The 20,195-nt window shown below is 38.8% G+C and overlaps 1 protein-coding gene across 1 annotated transcript in view; it reads left to right on the forward strand.

Moving 5' to 3' along the window:
* zgc:153039 (uncharacterized protein LOC767698 homolog) overlaps positions 1–18,678 on the forward strand; it is a 34,528-nt gene extending 15,850 nt beyond the window's left edge. The window contains exons 7-13 of the mRNA XM_037268098.1: positions 2,841–2,998; positions 3,250–3,332; positions 6,057–6,181; positions 11,665–11,857; positions 14,441–14,615; positions 15,197–15,343; positions 17,385–18,678. Coding sequence (XP_037123993.1) covers positions 2,841–2,998; positions 3,250–3,332; positions 6,057–6,181; positions 11,665–11,857; positions 14,441–14,615; positions 15,197–15,343; positions 17,385–18,325 — 1,822 coding nt within the window. The 3' untranslated portion in view covers positions 18,326–18,678. The remainder of the gene's footprint in view (positions 1–2,840; positions 2,999–3,249; positions 3,333–6,056; positions 6,182–11,664; positions 11,858–14,440; positions 14,616–15,196; positions 15,344–17,384) is intronic.
* The last annotated feature ends 1,517 nt before the right edge of the window (positions 18,679–20,195 follow it).

A 20,195-nucleotide genomic window follows, 5' to 3' on the forward strand; every position in this document is an offset into this window, starting at 1 on the left:
CGATATGCCTTCAAGACTTCTCAGACACTGATGCTAATTTTTATTGCTATACATTTTTGGTTTCACACTACTGGTCTAAGTTATCGTTCGTTTTAGTTACAAACACACACATGCACACTTGACACTTGACTTCACCGTAATTACCAGCGCAAATTTATTTAAACCTGACAAACAGTGCAAGTCTTCAACTTTGTTGAACTATCAGAGTACGACTGTAAATGGTTTTGGCTTGCTAAACATAAATGACAAAGCTATGTAAAATATCTGCACCGTTCAACCATGTATCCTTTCTACTTCCATTGATTATTTGGAAAAATTAGTGTCTAAATCAGCAAAAGTCAAAATACATCCAGTGACAGACTGTATTCAAGATTAAACTTTCCACGTTGGGACAGTTAATCTTTGTTAGTATTATTTCTTTTAACTACTGTAGATGCTGCAGAACACGGTTTTGTGTGTTTGTGTGTGTGTCTGCGTGTGCATATAAATGTGTTTGTGCCGCTTAGACGTCAAGTTTAATAATAGTGTGCTCAGTTCTTTGAGTGGAGTGAACAATATGTAATAGGGCCATGATGGTAAGTATTAAAATCAGTGGACCTTAAAGTTGACGTGATGAGCCTCTTAATTACTATTGCAAGCAACGAAAGAAAGAACGAGAATGAGATAGAATAGACACTGTTTCAAATGTAAACTTCACATATAAATGAACAAAAAAATCAGTCAGAGAGCAACAAAAGAAAACATGTTTTGACTCTATACTTATGAGGCAGGAGGAGATAATGATGGATTGTGTTTGTGAGCGGTTGCCAAGTGTTACGCATACATACAATGTTACGCAGCCACTTTATGAGTGGAACAAATAATCCATGATGAAAATAAACACATTTCTTTGTGATTGTCAGAATAAAGGTGTGTGTGCACTTGCACATGCATGTTTTGAAGCACCACAAGAGATTGAGAGGGATCAGGAGAGAGTGAGAAATTCTTCACACTGTAATTCCACTCTCTGGCTGTGTTGTAGTGGAAGGAGGCGGGGGGCCAGAGGTAATCATGCACACCCTGCTGTGTTTTTTCATTTCTGATCTCACTGCCTCCATGTTGACTGCAGCATCTTGTGCGCTAATACGCACAAGCACAGTCACACTCATGCACACTTACTCTCTCATCGTCGCTCTCTCCGGGGTGAGTCCCCTCCAGGAGCTCATCATTAGGCACCTTGGTAGAACAATCATCACTTTGCTCTCAACATTTTCATTGAAAACCATTTTGCCCTTACAATAAATGAGTTTAAAATGACACACCACCGTTGGGCCACTTGATTTTGATCTCCAATGTGAAGGTAATAGGTTCATAATCTATTATTGTGGTTGGGAAAATAAATGTTTGGTAGCATTATATGCAAGATAGTTCAATGTAGTATTGTATTAAGAATTGGAAGTACAGCGATTACTCATTTTTTTGCGGGAGATACGTTCCAGAACCACCCACGAAAAATGACAATCCGCGAAGTAGAAACAATATACCGTATTTTCCGCACTATAAGGCGCACCGGATTATAAAACAGTATGTATTATTTAGACATTTGGATACCGTTGTATTGAAATTTCCAACACGTGGTGTTTCTTGTTGGCCGCTAGAGATCATGGAAGTCAATTACAAGAGTGTTTTTTCCTTGTCAAGCAATGCAACGTGTCCACCTTCAGAACTACCAAACTACACATCATGCATAGCGAAACCAAAGTGAGTCACGGTTGCACATGAATCTCCTTTTGAATTGTGGTCCAGTACACAATATTAAAGCTTTGTAAACCATCCCCAATACTTTTACGTGACATAAACCTTTCCCATTCCCTTAATATCCATCTGTGCATGTATTCAGATGTGGGCCTGGCTACCTTTGCGCCCTGGGCAAAACATCAATTTTCAGTGGGTTGATTTCAAACACATATAAGTTTAAACTTAAACCTAGCAATTTAGTAAGCGTGTAACCGAAGCTACACAAACCTAATATTTCTTGTATCAAAATCATGAGGCATTAAATAAACAAAGTGCAGTTATGAGCTTAGACAAGGTCAGGAAGGAATGAGTCAAATATTCAGTCCTTCAAGAAGGTCCAAATTACACAACTCACCCGCTTCACATGTTTTACATGGATTCATTTTTGTACTCCAACTGAAATGATTTGATCTCTTGTCACCTGTGAGCATGCTCCACTGCATTCATCAGAATTGACCTTTTATAGCGGTGTGACGCACACATAGATTATAAAACGTTCAACATTGACGTGATTTATCGAGATGGAACAAACACAGTCGTCGTGTTTTGACACATTTCTTCATTCAACGGCTTTATAAAAACAAGTTACAAATCGTTTCAAACAAGTTCTCCCATCACAGAAAAGGTCTGGTAAGATGCTGCCAGTTTCAAGTGCAAAAACAAGGACGTCACTATGCATTTCCGTCAAGACAGCATCTGTAGACCAGACCAAGCTAGCCGATTCAGTTAAACATAGCCTCAGTGTTTTTAGCAGCTCTTGCCATGGTAATGTGTTTCATTTCGGTGCCAAGACACACAAGACTGGCTGTCTTCCCTGATGGGTTAGATTGGTTAGAAGGGCCTCTCGAGTACTGCACAGTGGGAACGGACCTTAAAAAAAAACTGAAAGGAGGCAATACAAGCACTCTGTAGCATGGCCAGTCTGTTTTTTTATTATTATTATTATTTGGAACTATCTTGATGTATGATGAGTGTAACAATTTTGCGTGTAATAAGTGGGGTGATTAAAAATGTAAACTCAAGGGTTCTGAATGATCAGTGATTGCTATTTGTTTTTCTTCCAGGGTGCTGCTTCAAAAAGATTACAGTTTTCTGAGAGATATTAATGTGTGGAATCCCTTTGTCACCATTGGAGTTTACTCCTCCACGCTTTCAGCAGCAATGAGCAACCTCATTGGAGCCTCACGCATCCTCTATGCATTAGCCAAAGATGACTTGTTTGGTATGTAGCACATTTCCTTTCTGGTTACTAGAAAATACATTGTAATGTGATACTGTCTATACTTTCACTTGTTATATTATAACACAAACACAGAGAATTCCCAGTTTATAACAGCTCGCATTTTTATAATTAGTTTTTTTTTTCTACCTAAAGTAAATAATTGAGAAAATAAATTAAGTACCTAACCTAAGCATGAGATTCAATGTAATAACGAAAGAGTTTTTCACATTGTTTTTCTTTCCTTCCTTCAGGTAAAGTGTTGTCTCCTGCGAAAAAGACATCGAACAGTGGCAACCCCTGGGTCTCTGTCCTTATTTCCTGGTTCCTTGTACAAGTAAGTGAGGAATACTATTGCACTTTCCATAAATTCAAATTAATTAATTAATTATGGGGAAACTGGCCTCAGTGTGTCCTGTTGCATTGATGATAAAAACAAATAGTGCTGAATTTCTTTCAGTTTCGGATTTGACGTTTGTCTGTGAGAGCTAGAGTTAAACTATTTTGAGGTGTAACCAACATAAATACTATTATAGTTAAAAGTTAAAGTTAAAAGTTAAAGTTAAAGTCAAAGTCCCAATGATCGTCACACACACATCTAGGTGTGGTGAAATTTGTCCTCTGCATTTAACCCATCCCCGTGTGATTTTGATCCATCCCCTGGGGGAGAGGGGAGCAGTGAGCAGCAGCGGTGGCGCGCTCGGGAATCATTTGGTGATCTAACCCCCCAATTCCAACCCTTAATGCTGAGTGCCAAGCAGGGAGGCAATGGGTCCCATTTTTGGCACTTAGGGCACTCATTAGGTGAAAAAATCATGACTGTGAAGCTAAACAAAAATAAAAATGTAACCATTTGTAATGTTTTGCTAGAAGCACATTGACAAGACTAAAAAATGTTGGGGCAAAATGACTTACCAATCTTCATTGCTAAACAACATGATGGTAGCAGGAAGCTAAACATCTGAATTATTTTGCAAAATAAATTTTACCTGTTAATCAATATCATTATTGTTAATAACTGCAATATTGCATTAACGTTAATAACTGTAATACAGAGATGTAGATATTTTTCTCTACTGTAAGTGGTTTAAAGAAGTCAGTTTTGCTTGAAGAGGAGACTATTGGCAAAGGGGATGGGCCTTGGATTGCAAAATACAGACTTTTGTGTTAAAGACCTGACAAAACCATCATTATTCAAAGAAAGAGGACGAGGCAGAATGCTTTATCATTACTTGCGCTCTTTGTTTCTTTTTCTCTCTTTGTCCCGTGTGTCCTTTTCACCCGTCTCAACTGCCTGTGAGTGGAAGGGGAGCAATTAGATGGAAATCGTTTGCTCCTCGGAGATCATTGACTCTCATCTTCCTGCTCTATTCCACCACCATTCCAATAATTCACTGATGACATAAGTCTGATTGTAATCCCCCCCACCCCACACACACACAGACACACAGAGACACACACACACGAACATTACTGGATCGTAAAGACTTCAGCTTATTTTTTTCTGAAAATTTCATTTAGGTACATGTTGGATAAAAGAGACAGTCAGTCATTTTATAATACACAGGATAATACAGGGTATGTAAAACAGTCCACTTTAAAAATGTTGTCCAAGCACAATATGCAGACACAAAACATTCAACAAAATGCTAATCCAATAAAATGAAGATAAAATTTAAGTTTTTAAATATTTATTTTGTCCCTTCCTCTCTGTCTTACCTAAAAAATACTGGCAGTTCGCCAATAGTGGGCCGCTGAGTCACACTAAAAAACAAAAATTAAATAACTAAAATCAAATAATATAATAAAAATAAATACATTCAACTTAAATAGTTTTGTTTTTTAATGAGAAGGGTAAATAGCTTACAGATATTGATTAGTAAAATTTATTTATCACTACAGATGAAGTACAGATCTTATTATATAGATGGACCGGGACATGTAGTCACACAATACACGCATATTGTGCACCACACACAGCCAGGAGTCTCCAAAGGTCAGGATAGATGGGGCAGATGCTTCAAATTTGCTTCATGAACCTGTTATTGTGTTTTTTGACTCCCTTAGATAGCACTGTGTTCAATATTGGTCTGAAAGCACACTGACTTGCCATTTTTAAACCGATTTATTTAATACATAGATAGATTCTTTCAATTCCTCATTGTAAGTCAGACAAGAACTGGGGCATAAGCGCAATGCAAAATAGATGTAATATTCCGTCACACGCATAGGTTCTTTAAAGATGATTCCAGACGTTGTAGGCTCTCATTTTCCTTAACTGCCGCAGGTGAAATTTTACGTGATAGTGGAATTTGGTTTCAAAAAAGAATATAGTTAATGTTATTTCAGAGATACCTGTTGTTTGAAATTTTTTCTCAGTTACATCACTCTGATTCCTGTTCCGCATATTAAGCAAGCAAAGATTGATCTTGGGATTCCATCTGTTAGTCTTGTTACCAAGGACTCTGGGTCATATGCTTTACTGAAAAAGATAATTGGTTATTTCACTACAAGCATTTGATAACAGATGAATGTTTCCAATAGCACGCTACCAAGAGTTGCTGGTCACCCAAATGTGGAAATAATCATTTGAGCGAGTTGTTAAAGAACACCTAGGTAGAAAATCCAAGGTTCAACAACTTTTAGTTCCCCTTTTCACTTTCCATTTCAAATAGGGGCCATGAAGTTGGATTTCAGCGAATCAAAGAATTTCCTGCTGTGTGAGGGACCTTTGAGAGTTCTTGGTAAACTCTGTTATGGCTTGCACAGAGGAGAGGCGATGCATTAAAAGCAGCTATTTGCTGCATGTTGTTTCTGTGTCGTACTGTGCAAAAGTTGTGTGTCTCACGGAATTAGAATTTTCTTTTCCCATTCATTATTGCAAAATGTGACTTTTTTCATGACTGATGCTCTTTCAAGAGTTGAAAATACGGCGAGGCGCAGGTTTTATACGCTTTGTAATTGTTCTTCTAACTTGTTTTGGTAATTTCAATACATTCTGTAATTTTTGCCTTTTATTTTACTTTATCCCCCCTGTTCTTCCTTTGTTTATTTGCTGTAGTTGGTGCTGTTTTCTGGAAAGCTCAACACCATCGCCAGTATTGTGACCATTTTCTTTCTGCTGGTTTATGCCGCTGTGGACTTGGCATGCCTCGCTCTGGAATGGGCATCTGCACCCAATTTCAGGTAAGACAACGATCCCAGTATGCATTCAGCTAGTGTTATGATCCATCGCTTTCAAATATGGAGTTGTTCGTCTTTCCCCTCACACCCTTACCCAGGTCACATTTTGATAATAAAGGCAATACATAAAACTCAATAAGATATATTATTTTGTTGCACATGTTCCCATTTCCACTCTAATCATAATCCCCTCCTGTTCTCTCTTCTCTATGGGTACCATTGTTTATGTGTGAAAGGGGTGCTTGTATTCCAGCTGGATGCTACTATGGCAACTGTGTACTAATTAAAAGACATAAACCTGGTCCCTGCTTATGGCCCCATATTGGAGAGGGACCAGCAATAAATGTGTTTGTGTTTGAGGGTGTGCAATGTGAATTGGTTGTTCAAGTACCTGGGATTGGAGATGCTAAAAGATTTAAATTTACAATGTTTGTGTTTTGGCGTGTGGCTTGTATTCCTTGGACACTAGCAATGACCCTGATTTATAAAAGCTCGCTAAAGCTGTGTTCACACATGAGGACAGCGTCAGTGTGTTTTTAGCTCAATGATTACATTGTGGCACTGCTGGCATTTGGTATTTGAATCACTTTTTATGAGTCATTTCATATTTCTGGTTGCTGCTGCTGCTGCTACTATCTGTCATTATAGATGTGCATCTTCAAACGCAGTAACCGGGACCGGTTTCCTTAAGTCATACTTTCCATGATTAAACCTTTCCTTGGGCTTAGAGATATGTTCTAAACATGATAAGTGCAACTGCTTTTAATTTGTCACACTGGAGAGAAGCTGTTTAGGCACAGTGCATCACTCCCTTGTTATGACATATCACCTCCGGTATTGCATTTTGTGTTATGGATTCCCCTGCAGTAAAAGCTGGATATTAGTCCTGAAATTTATGAGAATACTTGGAGCCTCCCAAGCACGTATAGTTTGAGTGCAGTTAAAGTAAAGATACCAAAACAGACAGCGTAAACACAAAATTTAAAAACAACACAAAGGTTGAGCACTAGTTCTAATCAATGGTTTGTTTTGCCAAATGTAAAAAAAATCATTCATTACATTTTACATTTGAAAGAGCTGTTTTCCGAAATTATATGAATTTTATTTACTCGAACCTGCACATTGTTCAGCATTACAATTGTTTCTCGAGTTTGATAGGTAACCAAGCTCGTACCTCAATCGACTTATATCTCAAATCTATTTCAGTCTCCCCCCTTGCAAAAAAAACCCCACCAGCTCAAAAGTGAAATCATGAATAAACAAGGGCAAAGGGTAACAAATGAAAGAGCAATTTCTGAATCACACAATCTTAGATACTGACAGACAACCACACAGAAACACATAGACCAATTTACTTTAAAAAAAATAGGAATAAGGAAACCCGACATATTTATTATACATACTTGTACGAGATGAACTGTGGCAGGTAAAACTCACATGTTCCATTGACTAAGACAAACAACAGCACGTAGCTTATTTTAGCACTTAAGGACCCTGCTGATTAAGATGCCAAGCAGTTATGTGTTGGCTACACCCATCCACCAGGCCCCTGAGTGGAAAAATACAAAACTGTCAGCAGCTGAACACAAGATGATGACATGCATTTGACAGATTTCTTCCCACCAAAAAAAAAGAAAAGATCGAGATTAGAGACACCGTGGCATAAAACGGGAATGAACATCAAGCTACTGACGGCTGAATGTTTGAATGTCAGGATTTCCACATGGACATCAGAATTCAATATCCAATAACCACAGAAGATTATTCAAGTCCTGAAGAAACAGGGCAGCCCCATACCATCACACTGTCACCACCATATTTATAAGGGTGCGCATAAACCTCTTATAGTATAAGGGGAGGGATTAAAATAAATTTTCTTCCATAAAATATATTTTTTTCTCCCCACCCAAAATTATTTAGAAAGAATACTATATTTGTTTGTCTTTGCCTATTAAAATAGGCTTGATGATTCTAACCATTTTAATGTGCCAGAAACTGTGCATTAAAATTTCAAATATACTATTTACAAGATATTATTGATTGTATAAGGTGTTAGGTTGCAGTATATATACTGTTTCATGTAACACACAGTCCAACAAAATGGAAAGTGCTCTTAAAGTATGCTTTTCTTTATGCTATTTCAGGGAATTGCATCTTGTTGACTTTTAGAACAGGCTGCAGGAATTAGTCATCACAGAGGCAAAACTTTCCCACCTGCTGATCTCCCATGCCAAGGAGTCACCGCAGCTGATAATGCGGCCTGTCTGCTAGCCGTACGTTTCTAGTTGTTTTCCTCTTTTTATTCTGTCTGCTTCTTTCATTGTGCCGAGGCTCTCTCCCACATCTCTTTCCAGGCAAAAAGAATTAAAAGCCATTTAGCCCCATGTCTCCCTGGAGAGCTGCTCTGTAATTAGCATAACTAATTTAGCAGAAATATTTCCCTTTCCCTTAAATTTGGCATTGTGTAGGGGTGGGTTTGAAATTATGATGTAGCGGAAAAAAATACCTACTTGTTAAGTCTGTCTGTGTGCAAATGTATCTGCAGAATATGTATACAACGGAAGCGTAAAGGCATGCAATTTAGACAATGGCTTTGTGTGAAGTCATGCCGGAGGTTTTTTTTTGTTCCTGATTATCGATGTGTGAGTAAAGCTGTCTGACGCGAGCATCGTGTGAGTGTGTGCGTGCGTGCGTGTGCATTTCTGGTGTTATCTTTTGAGTGTGGTGAGGCCTCTGTGTGGGCTACAGCTTTATCAGTAGTGGTTCCAGAGACGCAGACTATTCCTTAAGGCCAACTGCAGTCACTCTGCAGGACTGCCTAAGCACACACAAGTGCCCACAGAAACACAAAATGCTGCACATACATGCAGCATTGTTTTGTCACTGAGCAAGATTAAGGGGATAATCTGCTCTTCATTGTTTCCATGTGGATTTTAATTATGTGAATTACAGGTCATATGTTTTCTAGTCCCATTGCATTCAAAAGACACCCACATTCCCTTTACCACCAAGTTGATTGTCTCTGTTTTAATATGTGAATTGACCATCCGAACAAACTACTACATGCTTAGTCCTCTGTCAAATACATACTATATTTTGTTAAATGCATTAAATGCAGTGCAATAAAATCCAGATGAATCACCAAATATGTGTAGATTTATAGGAAACAATGGATACGAGGATCACTAGAATACAAATCAAAGGGTCTTTTAATTGTGCCACATTGGTAAAGTACCTAAAAGTAGAAAGTTTATTACATAGTCTATTTGTACAAACAATAAGTTGTTTGGTTTTGCCCTAGTTGCTGAAATATTTTTCTTTTAGAGAATTTGCAGACCTCTGTCAAACTCAAACCAATCATAAGAAAATACAAAAACTGTTTTGTTTGACCACCTTGAAACATCTTCATACATGTTTTGACCCAGATTCAAATTTTTACAAAACAAACAAAACAAAAATGTGTTAAAATGTTTCCCAGTGCCTTGGCAGTACCTCGTGATTATTCAGGAAAAGAAACTTACTTTCATTCCAACATTCATTGATTTTGGTAGAAAATCATTATGGTCTCCAAAAAAACATACAGTAGAGGAGGCATTACATCTGCTTCAAAATATTGATGAGACTGTGTCTTAGGATGATTGCTCGCTGGATGACTTCTGACAGGAGTCCGGGTGAGCAGTCTTCCCCCTCTGTGAAGAGGAGCCGTGTCGCATCACATTCCTCAGAACGTAAACTGTTTACTTCACTGTAAAATCGTGAGACTAGATAGGGCTAAGATTCGAGAGTTCTGCCTGAATCGAGAAAGTTGGCAAGTATGTCTGGAACCTGCAGACTTCATATTCGAAGAACACAGTTGCCACATTGTGTAGATTGTAATTATGTAAGTAATGTTTACAGATAAAATTATATTTTAAAAGGAAGATATTGAAATCTGTCACTTCTTATGTGGCTTAAGGTCATTGAGTATCTCCTGTTGGCTGACGTAATGTCTCGTCTCGTAGACCGCTTTGTGTGTGTGTGTGTGTGTGTGTGTGTGTGTGTGTGTGTTCGTGTGCGTGTGTGTGTGTGTGCGTGTTTGTGCGTGCTCATAAGAATTTCGTTTCTGTTCTAACTTTACCATAATTATGTCATGATTCTGGGCAAATGTCCAAGTCTAGTCGCCTGTTTTAATTCACTGATTGGCAGTGATTCTCTTAGGGTAATTTTGTCGTGTCAGCAAAGTGACATCAGCTGCTGGAGAACCACAGACAGATGATGGGGTGAGAGAGAGATGGTTTGTAGAGCTTCCATCATAATGAAACGAAAAGATGAGATGGATTGCTAGGGCGGTTAAGGGGAGCTTTTATTGTTATTACACCCACCTCTCCAATAGGGTGAAAAAGAGGCTAAGATGTTTGGTCAAGACGTAAAAGCAAAGTTTGAAGTAGTGAACCTATATGTGGCACATCAGTGGGTTCAGGTCAGGACTTAAAAGTTAAGTACCAATAATGTTGCTATACCTTTCAAAAGGTTTACAGTAGATACCTCTCTTTAGATACTGTACTTACCATTTTTTATTTGTTTCATATTTCTAATTTGTTTTTTATACAGATATTCTTCATAAATAACTTGACTACTGTGTTAGCTTGTGTTAGTTTTAGACCAGGGGTGTCAAACTCATTTTTTGTAGCCGCATTGTAGTCATAGTTTCTTTCGGAGGGCTATTATGACTGTCAACCCAAATAAATGTATGAGCACCTCATATTATATACAGTATAAGCTACAAAACAAAATGACAAATAACTCGTTTTCAAATCAGACGAGTAAAAACTGGTCAAATATTTAAAAAAAAGAGATTTTTAAAAGTGAAGACAATTTTCAATTCTAGTAATGACACACAAATTTGATGCACAATTTGTCTTCGCGGGCCACATAAAATATCTGGCCCCCGGGTCTTGAGTTTGACACCTGGGTTATAGACTATAATATGTTCTGACTTAACTTACAAGTGTCAACCATTTATTACACTAATGCCTTGTGAAGATAAATATGAATTTAAAAAAAATCTATAAACACAAAATTGGAGATTTGTATTCACTTGCTATTGCTCTCTGTGTAATCGTGATAATGGTGTCCATCAACTCGGGGATTGAACCTGCCCAGTATTTGAAGGCATGAGAGGTGAGGTTTTACATTAAAAGGTGAAAAGAAAATATTGATAGTATTGATCTTTCTGGTCCTCCATCATCTGTTTAGCCATCCTGCACACAGAGCACATAGTGGAGGTTACTGCACACATTCACCGCCGCTCTTTCAAAATTATAATCAAAGCGACATGCTCAGGGCTCACATAATAATCAAACACAGCTCATGTGATGATCGCAAGTTGAGCCATGACTAATCGTTACCAAAACCTTGAGCACTCTTAAGTCATTATGCAAATAGGTATGATTTAGAAAATATTTGTTCTGATTCAATAACGAAGAATTTTACTTTTTCCTTCCCAGGCCCACGTTTCGTTACTTCACCTGGCATACGTGTGTGTTGGGCATTGTAGGCTGCGCCGTCATGATGTTTCTCATCAATTCCATCTATGCCTCAGCCAGCATCGCCTTCATGCTGCTGCTGCTTCTGCTGATTCACTACCTCAGTCCAACTTCAAGCTGGGGCTACATCAGCCAGGCTCTCATTTTCCACCAGGTTTGAAGCACACACACAAACAAATGCACACAGCATTGCCTTATCATTATTACAGCATCTAAAATCTCACTCCCTCAACTTAAAAAACAAAAAAAATGTGTTCTTGCCAAGCAATCTCTTTAAAATGTTTATTGAGATTCACAAACACAGACTATAGCCTCCCCAAGCCAAGTGTAAGCAGCAGACAACAACACACACATCGAATGCTGTCTCTCCAAATTCATACCCATTCATTGTTGTGCAGCCTATCTATCATTTTTATATCAGACCTAACTGACACGCTCTGCATATTTTTCCTTCAACAAAGTGCTGCACTTGTACTCATACATAACTTTGTGTCATACAATTCGCTATGTCCTCTATAGGCGGGCCTGTTGCTTTCAAGGTGAGGCGGTTCCATTGCAGCAAGGCCTGTTGCCAAGGCGATTCGGGTGTCTGGGTTAGCCAGCAGTTTGTCAAGAGGCAGAACATTATTACAACCACTCAACTTATTGCACTTTTCTTCCTTCCCCCTCCTCCCTTTCCGTTTCTTCCCTTCTCACTGATGCTTACGTTCCTATCATCTACCTCCTTCTTGCTTCCATGCTTTTTCTCTTATATAGGGCAGTTCAATTTACATGATTACTTTCAAGCAGAGAAATAGAACCTACATGCTTGCTTCAACAGCACACGAAAGTCAACGAGTTGCCAGGTTTTTGTGATGTGAAAATGAATTGTAATTTTAGTAAACTTTTAATGTCACCAAATATCTGTGCTGTTCAACTAATAATTAACTGGGTTGACATTCCCTTTAGCACATCTCTATATAGTGGATGCATAACGCAACCCTAGTCAACCCCAGTTTGATGCAGTAGCTTCTATTCTATGCGCCTTTTAATTCGGTGCGCCCTATATATGAAAAAAATTCTAAAGTAAAAAATCCAATGAAGGTACGCCTTATAATCCAGTGCGCCTTATAGTGCAGAAAATACTGTACATAAAGTATAAACAATTATATATACATCAGCTGATAAAGACGCGTCACAACCACATCAGTGACACTCTGATGAAGGCGGAAGAAACCGCCGAAACATGTCAGGTAATGCACCTAAAATAATTTGTTTGAGATAAAAGAACCTGTGAAGTAATTATATATACACTACCGTTCAAAAGTATGACTCAGACAATTAAGTGTTTTCCATGAAAACGGCTTTCAGGGGTTTTGAAGGGTTTTCTAGTCATTCACTAGACCTTCTAAGGCAACTAGCAAACACAATGAACCATTACAACACTGGAGGGATGGTTCCTGGAAATGGGGCTTTATATACCATGTAGATACTGCATTAAAAACCAAACGTTTGCAGGTACAATAGTCATTTACCACATTAATAATGTATAGCGTGTGTTCCTGATTAGTTTAATGTTATCCTCATTGAAAAAAAAAAGCAATTTTGTTTTAAAAATAAGGACACTTCTAATTGACCCCAAACTTTTGAACAGTATATATCGTAAATAATTGTTTTTGTTATTCTCTTGGTCTCAGTTTTTAATTGCAAGAACACCAAATTACACAAGTGTGTAGCAGTATGTTATAAACACTATAAATATGTCAAAGTTCCAACAGCACCCGGTATGGCAGATTGCCAGCGAGATAGCATTGCAGCAAGAAATGGAGACAGAAACGCTCACAACAAAAAAACACTAGACGATAACAAGCTGCTGACAAGTGTTAAAGAAAGACTTGGGGACAAAAAAAGTCAAATTGATGCCAATGGTATCAAGTAAAGAAATAGATGTAGACAGAATATAAGCAAAGAGAGCGGATGAGTGATTGAGAAAATAAAGTGATGGATGAGTCCAAAGAGACAGAAATGATGATAGTCTGATGGATGAGAAGACCAAAGAAAATGGGAAGATAAAGAAGACAGATGATTAGATGAGTGGGCGCAGTTGGTCTGCACCTCTGAGGCTATTGTTGGTTATTTGTTGATGCAAGCATGAAAACATGTAATTGCAAGTAATGGAAGTAAGGTGGGAAATTACTGAAACTTAAATTGGTTAGACAAGCAAGCATTCAGCAAGATTCCTGACCTGAAACTGTTTTAAGAAAGACATTAACCTGTCTGATGATGCTATCTTTTAAATCCTATGTGTTAATACGGTGTGTGTGTGTGTGCGTGCATGTGGAGTGAGCAAAAGACATGGCAGGTGCAAGAGTCAACTGGTCTGGTCTGAAACATTGCAGCAAACGAGAAAAATATGCAAAATAACGCTTACACTTAAAGTGGAAATGGACGAAGCAATATTTTGTTGACATCTTTTTTTTCTTTGATTGTTATTTCCTATATATTTGATCAATCTGCCCATGTGAAATGATTTGTTTCGATCGAAGGTGTGTTGCATTAACACTGAAATCCTTCTCAGGTCAAAATATTTGTGTCTCTGAAAACAGTGTATCCGATCACAATTTTCAGATTGACAATCTAATCCATTCAATGTCACTCATTTAAGAACCGTTCCCAGCCATGACTCAGATTATAGACGAAAGTGGCCAGTAAATTTTAAATTCCATCTCAGTTTATGGGTCTTCCTTGTCGCTTTTAGGTACGCAAGTATTTGCTCATGCTGGATGTGAGGAAGGATCACGTCAAGTTCTGGAGGCCGCAGGTTCTGCTGATGGTCTCCAACCCGCGAAGCAGTGTAGGCCTCATCACCTTCATCAACGATATTAAAAAGAGTGGACTGTACGTGCTGGGGCATGTCCAACTTGGCGAACTCAGTAAGAACTGATATGGGACACTATTCTGATCAAATGTAATTGTTTCAAAACATCTGCGAAGCTCTGCAAATGTGGTAGAAAATCTCAACACATGAGCAATATGGTAACATTTAAACAACTTTTTTTTTTTTTAGGAAGGAAGGAATGTATCTGCACCTTCCAAAAATTTAATTCTAAAACATGCTCTACTAACATGGCAAACATTTGCTTTGAACACACATACCATGTAAGCCATGTTCCTCAAGCCGATATTTTTGTTTTTTTTTCATGGACACCGGCTGGGCCTGAATGAATAGTTCATAATCTCCCCTGAGTGTCGCTTGGTTGGGTGGAATTATATTTTCATTAACAGATGAAGAGCCCTTCTCTAATTTGAGCAGACACTTGGTGTTGAGAAATATGAGGCGGTTATTCACTCACAGATAGAATTTAAGACGACTGTATTGTAAAGTAGTTACACCCGTATTATTTTCAGGCCATTTTTTGCCCTTCGATGTGGCCTGTGGGCTATGCTCTGTTGATACTGCATATTATGCTTTTGACTTACGTATCTGTTTATCTTTCCCCACCCTCACTAACAGACACATTACCCTCTGACCCTCTACAATCTCAGTATGCCTCCTGGTTGTCTCTGGTGGATCATCTCAACATCAAGGCCTTTGTCAACCTGACGCTGGCTGATTCAGTGCGTCATGGAATCCAGCACCTTCTGTTCATTTCTGGACTAGGTCAGTGTCACCATCAGTACAAATCCCACATTTTGCTGTTTGTACACAGCTACACTTTAACATTCTAATAAGATCCAGTAGCATGACATCACACGGTTTCCCATGAGGCAAAAGCCAAAGTGTTTGTCAATGGCACCAATAGCCTTCAATATCATTTGACCGAGGTATAGTGATTGAGGAAACAGAATGAAATGTCATAGTTAACATGACGATTGAGGGACTGACAAGTTTACTTAAGAGAGAGCAATAAATGTACCTTAACCTACCTTGGTCATCAGACATGTACATCCTAAAGGCACGCGGCCTAACATAATTTGTAATTAAGACTATAGTCCACCTATAAATTCTTCTTTTGGTGCCTGATGCAGTTTTACTTGGACTAACTCTGTTAGGCTATGGTAGATGGTATTTTTTCTGTTACCTATCAAGGTTACTATTGTTTGACTTTGACTTTTCTGTGCTGGGATTAATGGCACAAACATGTTCTTTTGACGGTTAAATGGATCGCACGCAGGAGTCTACTTAGGTAGACATTCACTCAAACTTAGCTCAGTGTGATGATGAAACCAGGACTCTAAAAAACAAGTAGTAGCTCTTTTCTCTGCTCGGCCACCAGGCACTCTTGCTATCTTCTTTGAACTGTTTACGACGTCCACTCACCTTATCTTCCTCTCCCACATGTTTTGCTGGATTAATTTTTTATATATATATATATACCGTAATTTTCGGACTATAAGTCGCGGTTTTTTTTCATAGTTTGGGTGGGGGGGCGACTTATACTCAGGAGCGACTTATATACATATATATGGTTTTTTTTCACTTTTTTGGGCATTTTATGGCTGGTGCGACTTATACTCCGGTGCGACTTATAGTCCGAAAATTACGGTATATATATTTTTTTTTAATCAGTTGTTTCTATGCTGATCTGTCAAAAGATTTCTTTATGTGTGGTGCAAAAAATCTTTGGAACTGCTGGACTGTTCTAAATGAAAAAATAGTAATGAGCCCAATTGAATGACCAATCGACTTTCAGATAATGGATGGATGGATGGATGGATGGATGGATGGATGGATGGATGGATGGATGGATGGATGGATGGATGGATGGATGGATGGATGGATGGATACATTGATACATTGATACATTGATACATTGATACATTGATACATTGATACATTTATGGATACATGCTTGGAAATGCACCTACAATGTTTCTGTGATAGCACACAATATTATTCTACGGTGTTCACATAGAGTTTGGTGACGAGTGATTGTAGTTTTCTGACAAATTAAGCAACATAAGCTTATTTTATGATTATGTATGGTTTTAGATTGTCGTGTGCCACTCTACTGTCCTCAGTCCTCATGTTTTACAAACATGTCATGCCGCATTACACAATGCCATACAAAAAAAAAGGTGCAGAGTCACTTTGAAATATTTGAGGACTAATGGATGACAACATTGATGCATTTGTCACGTAGTATAGGCCTGTGCACCTAACATTATTCTCACTAAGGCTGTGATGGGCTGTTGTAGATACGACTGGCCATCAGTCAAACAAAATCACATCATCATTTCTTTATATTTTTCATGTCTTGGTGATAAACAACGCAATGTTAATATTTCATGAGACAAAAATAGCTACTATGATAAAATAAGAATGAAATTGAGGGAAAAATAGCCCATGTGGATGGGTCTGGCCATGATGATCAATGGTACTAAACGAAAAAGGGGATCATTACGACTAATGACACAGAGGAACAAATCTTTGGTTGGTAAATGCTTACCCGCTCCTAATTCTTATAACTTTACCATCTTCAACAAATTTTAAAAGTGCCAGGAGTGCCATCATGCAACATTACCCTCGAATGTCAACATATAATTTATATGCTTATATGGCATATTTCCAGTCACCCTGCTAATTGATACGCTACAGTAAATGTTGGTGCTTCACTGTATAGAAAATGTGATTTGTATTGCGTTGATGGATTTTAGGTTTGTTTTAAAACAAATCATCTTGTCTCACTGACTCCTTCCAGGTGGGATGCGCCCCAACACCCTTGTCCTGGGTTTTTATGATGACAGCCTCCCAAAGGACAAGCTCTCCACAAATCATTTGACAGATCTTTCTTGCCTCTCTCATGATCCTGAGCAGCACCCAACTCCGTTCCATTTTGCTTCCCTTCGGTCCAGTACTCGGGCTGCAAATGATGACGTGCACGGTGGCAAGGTTTTGGGGCCCCCGGAGTATGTAGCAATCATTGCAGATGCCATGAAAATGCTGAAGAATGTGGTTTTGGCACGTTATTTTAACGGTTTTGACCGAACAGAGGCTTTGTCAGGGGCCTCCTCCTCTCCAGGGAAGGGTTTTGTGTATGTGGACGTCTGGCCAGTCAACCTTCTGCGTCCGGACAGCACAACCTACGTGGATACCTGCTCTCTGTTCTTGCTGCAGCTAGCTTGCATTCTCAATATGGTCCGAGCCTGGCGTAAAGCTACACTACGTCTCTTCCTTTGCGTGGAGGAAGGGAGGAGCGTGAGAGGCTTGGAAGAGAAGCTCGGACAACTGCTGAAAGAACTGAGAATTAAAGCTCAAATTTGCCCTGTGCCCTGGGACCAGCAAGTGGCGCTACACTGGCAGCGCCAAGGTGACTGGGACAAGAGGCGATCATCTCAGTCCTCCAATACCATCAAGGATGAGAAGAAACTGGGAAAAGACGAAGAGGATGAAGACGATTCCGTCAACAGCTTGCCAAGCAACACCACGCGGTTGTCTGATGACTACCTGTCAGCTGTCAATCAGCTCATCCTCGACCAGGCCCAGCCACCGCCCGCTGTGCGCTTTCTATACTTGCCCCGCCCACCAGCTGACACCCGTCGTTACAATTCTTACTTGCATCAGCTGGAGCTGCTGACTCGTGACCTGGGCCCCACTTTGCTCATTCATGGTGTGACGCCTGTCATCACCACTGATATCTGAGCACTCCCCTATCTGTCACATGCAGTAAGGCAGGACTTCATGCTTCGTGCAGTCCTATTGGCTGATCAAGATGCTGTCTGTAGCTGACATTTCACTCAACAGCATACTGGATGAACAGCCCTTGAGATCTGACCAAAACATGAGTACTACAATATGGACCAAACCATATCTTTATTTTAACTTCATGAACTCTTGGAGGGCCCGTTAAAGACTGTGGAAAAGCCGGATGTGGTCCGCTGGTCATACTTTGCCCAGGTCTTGGAGATCTTTACGGCTTACATCATTATAAAGTAACGGTGTTAGCTGGAGGCAAATGAAGAGAAGCCAGAAGTAACCGCTGCTATTTTTATGCAGAAAAATGTCATCATATTGTGGTATTGTTATATTCACTCACATGACCATTTTTCTCGTTCTTTTTTGCCTCCAGCTAAGCCACGCCCCCAAATCACGCCACATTGTTTACAAATTCTAAAGAGGTCCATAGTATACATTCTTCATAAGAATGTTTTTAATGAAGGCAAAAAGTCATGATAATTTTGAATACTCCTGTGAAGGATGACAAAGACACTAAGTGCATCTATAATACATATCATGAATACGTAACATGGCCAACCTACATGCGAATTTATCCTCTCATCAAGATGTCCCCCACCCATATCATTCCATCCCACACTGGCGAGAGGTTTCCACTGGTCGATACAGTCTGAGCTCAATTTTAAGTGTCCCCTGGCTTCCCTTGTGGCCTAGAGATGGGTTGCCCCACAATTTTGTTAAAATGATCATTCCAAACACCTTCAGATCAAAAAGTGCCGAGCGTGTTAGTGATCTAATGTGTGGAACTAGTCCAGCCTGGACAGGAATTCTGACTGTTAATTTTCATAGCAAGTACACTCCAGAGAGCTGGTTTCCAATTTTAGGATAGAAAGCTTTTTTTCTTTATTTGTTTGTTTTTCCGCCATTTTGTTCAGCAAACTGAAAAATTCCCAGTGTTTGCAACTGCTTAGCAGATTTTTAGAATTGTTTTCCCTCGTTAGTACTGCCTGATCAGTTTGATTTATCAAGTGCCAAAATAAATGCAGTTGTAATTATTAGCCACAATTTTAACTGCTGTGTCATCACCAAGCGGCAAGCACCAAGTGTAAGATATTTAGTTCCTCCCCAAAAAACGCCAATTTGGCATAATGTATGCTACAGTAGTTGATCCTCTTCAGGGTATTGAATTTATATACTTATTTGGGTGTTCACATTGTTTGAATTGAGATATTTGTGGTACTTGCCATTTGATTTCCATTGGTACGACTGACTCAACAGTGCTCCTTACACAAATGTTATGATACATTTCATGATATTATTGTACGTGATGCATCATGCTTATTTATGAAAAAAAGAAAGAGTTTTGATCACTGTGAAATTCTAGATAAAAAGGTGCTGAAATAAAGGTAAACTTAGATAAATAAAGTTTTTATTGCATCTCATTCATTTGTCGCTCTATGGCATTTGTAAAAAAAATAACATTAATACCATGATCCATCAAAACAATTTCAACACCACTTTATCAGTGGCAATTGGGTACGAACGACCAACAATGATTAATCAGTCCACAACTAATATATTACTTCAAAAGTGATACTCGCTCCATCAGCAATTTCTAACAGAGTAAAATTCACAAGCTGGGGTTGGCGACACCAGTCTGATGTCGATACTTTGTGAATGTGTCTGGTCAAAGAAAAAAAATGTGTTTCAAATCATAGTTTCATTAAAAAAAAAAATTTCAATGAGGATAACATGAAACTGATCAGGAATACACTGTATATATTGTTAATGTGGTAAACTCAAACTCTAATTTTTAATACAATATCTACATAGATGT

This window comes from Syngnathus acus, chromosome 13, assembly GCF_901709675.1.
Source record: "Syngnathus acus chromosome 13, fSynAcu1.2, whole genome shotgun sequence".
Lineage (NCBI taxonomy): Eukaryota > Metazoa > Chordata > Actinopteri > Syngnathiformes > Syngnathidae > Syngnathus > Syngnathus acus.